Source organism: Pteropus vampyrus, unplaced genomic scaffold (assembly GCF_000151845.1).
Source record: "Pteropus vampyrus isolate Shadow unplaced genomic scaffold, Pvam_2.0 Scaffold23, whole genome shotgun sequence".
Taxonomy (NCBI): domain Eukaryota; kingdom Metazoa; phylum Chordata; class Mammalia; order Chiroptera; family Pteropodidae; genus Pteropus; species Pteropus vampyrus.
This window is the reverse complement of record NW_011888804.1, coordinates 4879242-4883345: the sequence shown is the minus strand read 5'-3', so window position 1 is coordinate 4883345 and position 4104 is coordinate 4879242. Positions and strand designations below refer to the sequence as shown.

Genomic DNA, 4104 nt, shown 5'->3' with positions numbered 1-4104 from the left:
AGTCTCAACTGTTAGAAGTGGGATGCTGGCACTTAATACTGAGATGGGGAGGGGAGGGTGGGCCATCATTCACTCCTTCCATGTTACCTGGAAGGAAATTAACTAGGCCACACCATAGTTCTCCGGAAGAATAGCATCAGGAGTAATCGTTTATATATAGATGCCTATTAATTCCTAATTAATTGACGTTCGTCCTGGGCAGGTCCCAGGAAAAGACTAAGCCATTCACAAAATGCTTTGGAATTCTTGCAATCTCCTCCTGCACATACCACCAGACAGAAGCGAGGCCCCTGGAGAAATTTGTGGCTCCCTCCTTCATGGGCACATGTATCATTTTGCATTAAGCAGACAGCTGGATAGTATATGAAAGAAGCACTCCCCTCCCCCGCCCTCTGTCAAGGAATTTCTAAAATCTAGACAATCGACCCAAATTTTTGACCTATCTCCAGGGGAGGGGGAGATTGATTGGACATTAAAAAATAATTTCTAACTTCTGAATAGATTATTTTTTTTACTCCGATCAATACGCATTGGTGAACGGATTACAGAGAAGTGCACCGTGGAAGAATCACTTGCCCCTAATCTTAGCCGTCAGTGTGCAGTGGGGAGTTCGTAAGCTGTTTATGTTCACCGAGTTGGGTCCCCCATTCTCCTCCCTCTTGTCAGGCTGGCAGTTCAGCTGTCTCTAGCCAGCTCCAAACTCCCCTGTTTTTTTTTGCTTTTAAACAAGATTTCACAGCTCAAGTCCATGCCCTTTCCTTAAGGAAACTCTGATCTTAACCAAATGCAACCTAAGCGACCTTCCTGCCTCCCCTGGTGCCACACTCTTAGAGGGTCAAGAACAATGCGTGGGTCTGTGTGGCAGCCCCCACCCCCCCTGCCCCAGGCAAGAAGGTGGCAGAGCTAGGGTTGTTCACGAGCAGCAAGCAGGGTGAGGGGTGAGGTGTGTGTGTGCCTCTTTGGAGAGGGGAGACAGACAAAGCGGGGGAAACGTGTGTTCCATTCTGTGATGCTGGCTGTGGGCTTCTGCCGCAGGAAACAGCTCACCCTGCAGTCTATGAGGGTGTTTGATGACAGACACAAAAAGGAGAATGGCACCTCCGATGAGTCCTCAAGCGAACAGGCAGCCTTCAGCTGCTTTGCTCAGTCCTCGTCCCCAGCTGTCTCCACTGTTGGGACATCCAACCTGAAAGGTAAGCCTGGTCACCTTCACTGTCTGGAGGCCTGGAAGAGTTGGGGGCCGGGTCACCCACCAGGGGAGTTGCCCTACAAAAGCTGCAGGCCTTTTTAGAAGTCTGTAAACAGGAGCCAACATTCAAAAAGGCTGATCAGGTCTCTCCCCCTTCCTAAGCTAGTATAAGGAGAGCTCAGAACCCCTTCCCCTCAGACCTTAGTTTGGATGGGAGTATGGTGGTCTCTGGCTGTTTGTGTAGCTCCTTTTGGCGAGGGCAGCTTAGAAAGTGTGCCTAGAGCGCTCGCTCTCTCCCTCCCTCCCTCCCTCCCTCCCTCTGTCTCTCTCTCCCTCTCCCTCTCCCTCTCTCTCTCTCTCTCTCATGCACACACACACACACATTGTCCCCAATCAAGCAACTACTGATTTTTTGCCATCTTTGAACTCAAAGGTAAAATGTGTTGGGCTGGGGAAGCTAGGGATTCTCTGGCACCTGGAACATGGAAGGTGGCTGAGACACATCCAGTTAGAGACCATCAACCTGTGAAAGGAAATGAGGCACTGGGGATGTGACTTGGGAGGGGAGGAAGGAGGGCTGGGAGGAGACAAGATGGTTCAAATCCCCAGTTGGTTTCCTGTGTTTAAAAAGCAAAGAACTATTTATTCAGAAAGACACACACACACACACACTCCTCTCTCGCAACGGGAAGAAACCTGTTTTTTACGTTTAATAGAAATGAAAGTCCTTTATGTCTTCAATCCATTTAAGCTTTAAACACAAAAAGGATCCCCCCCTTTTTTTTTTCTAGTAGGACAGCTACAGAGGGTGTGGTGAAAGCCAAAAGAATCTATGGTTGTTCTGGGGACAGGGCGATGGCTGCTCAGCACCCATCTCCCTCTGCAGGGACAGGGGCAAACAGAGAGGCTGGGTGCAGTGTGTATGTTGGGGTCGGGAGTGTTCATTTCTGCCACTTCCAATTCAGATATCGGGGTTCTCTCCATACAAATCCTCATGAAAGGATGCATGACTTTGTGGAAGGTGTCCCCGCAGTGCCAGTGCGTTTTATTTAGTAAGCTAGTTTGTATGTTTTAAAAGAGCAAATTTGCAATCGAATGGGGAAAGGTGAACAAAGCCATAGTCTGACACAGTAGGATCTCTATCCATGCTTGTAAAAACTAGTAAAATTCATTACCGATTTGGCCAGGTGTCTGTGGAGGGAGGGTTTCCATCTATCTAAATACTTAAAATTCATTATTAGCTTGTTGGCTCTTTCCACTCAAGTTGTGAAGCAGCCTGAACCCCCATTTTGCAGATGATAAAACTGAGGCCCCGAGAGGGTAAGGGACTTGCTGGGTGTTACCCAGCTAGTAAGTGGCGGGCAGATTTTCAAACTGGGGAACTGTCCCTCCCCTGGCCCGGATTGGCGCTAACGCCCTTCCACCTCGTTTTGGTTCCCCCTCCTCCCCTGCGGTAGATCTGTGTCCCAGCGAAGGTGAGAGCGACGCGGAGGCCGAGAGCAAGGAGGAGCACGCCCCCGAGGGCTGCGACGCGGCCAAGATCTCCACCACCACGTCGGAGGAGCCGAGCCGCGACAAGGGCAGCCCCGCGGTCAAGGCGCACGTCTTTGCGGCCGAGCCCGGCGGCCGGCCCCGGGACAGCGGGCGGATGGATAAGGCGTCGCCCGACTCGCGTCACAGCCCGGCCACCATATCGTCCAGCACCCGCGGCCTGGGCGCCGAGGAGCGCCGGAGCCCGGGCCGGGAGGGCGCGGCCACGTCCAAGGCCGAGGAGGCGCGGGCGCTCCCGGGCAAGGAGTCCTTCGCGCCGCTCACCGTGCAGACCGACGTGGCCGCCGCGCACCTGGGCCAGGGCCCCCTGCCTGGCCTCGGCTTCGCCCCCGGCTTGGCCGGCCAGCAGTTCTTCAATGGGCACCCTCTCTTTCTGCACCCCGGCCAGTTCGCCATGGGGGGCGCCTTCTCCAGTATGGCCGCTGGCATGGGGCCCCTGCTGGCCACCGTGTCCGGAGCTTCCACCGGTGTCTCAGGCCTGGATTCCACGGCCATGGCCTCAGCCGCAGCGGCACAGGGACTGTCTGGGGCGACCGCGGCCACCCTGCCTTTCCATCTCCAGCAGCACGTCCTGGCCTCCCAGGTATTTACCCCCCTTCCTCCTGCCTCCTCTGCGGCCCCTTCCTCCATTCACCGCTCTGTTTGATACCAGACCCTCCCGCCATTCCCCAGCCTAGTAGCTTCGAATGATAATAATACTACTGATCATTGCTAGGTGTAAGGCTTATCTGATTGATTCATCAGAACCCATACTCCCCCCGAAAAATCTTAATTTTTTATTTTCTGAGTTAAGGGCTGTTTATAGCAGAGTAGGTAGGTAGCAGTAATAACTAGACACAGCACTATGTTGTGCCAGGCATTCTTCTAAGTAAGTACCTGATCTATTCTGACTTCGGTGGTATAGATGAGGCCCAGAGATGTTGAGTAACTTATCCAGGGGCGCACAGCTGGTAGGTGGTAGAGCTAAGACTCTACCCCAGGACGTCCGACTCCAGGATCTGTAATTTTCTCTTTAGAGCTGAAATGTCTGTTAAATGTCTCATCGCCAACCTCCCCTCCCCCGCTCACCCCTCCACTCCCCCAATTAAACAAGAGGGAGACTGAGGTATCCCCGGGTGAGAACTGAGTCTTGCGTCTTTCAGCCTTTCCTCCTAATTCGAAGCTTTTCCTGCCCGCCCCACCAACCCTAAGCAGGCCAGCCTGTTCCCTAAAGGGTTAACGGTTTGTGCACACACGGGCAGTGTCAGAGGGCAGCCTGGCAGCCTCTGTAGGGTTCTGATCTGTGAAGGGGCACGCAGCTGCCGGGGAGAAGTCTCAAGCCACTCGGAAATGCTCCGAACCAGGACAAAAGTTCTGTGGGGTTT

General features: G+C 53.3%; 1 protein-coding gene across 1 annotated transcript in view; it reads left to right on the top strand.

The window, feature by feature from the left end:
• LOC105289398 (T-box transcription factor TBX3) overlaps positions 1-4104 on the top strand; it is a 12383-nt gene that overhangs the window by 5691 nt on the left and 2588 nt on the right. Inside the window, exons 5-6 of the mRNA XM_023528158.1 lie at positions 968-1193; positions 2647-3323. Of these exons, the coding sequence (XP_023383926.1) occupies positions 968-1193; positions 2647-3323 (903 nt within the window). The remainder of the gene's footprint in view (positions 1-967; positions 1194-2646; positions 3324-4104) is intronic.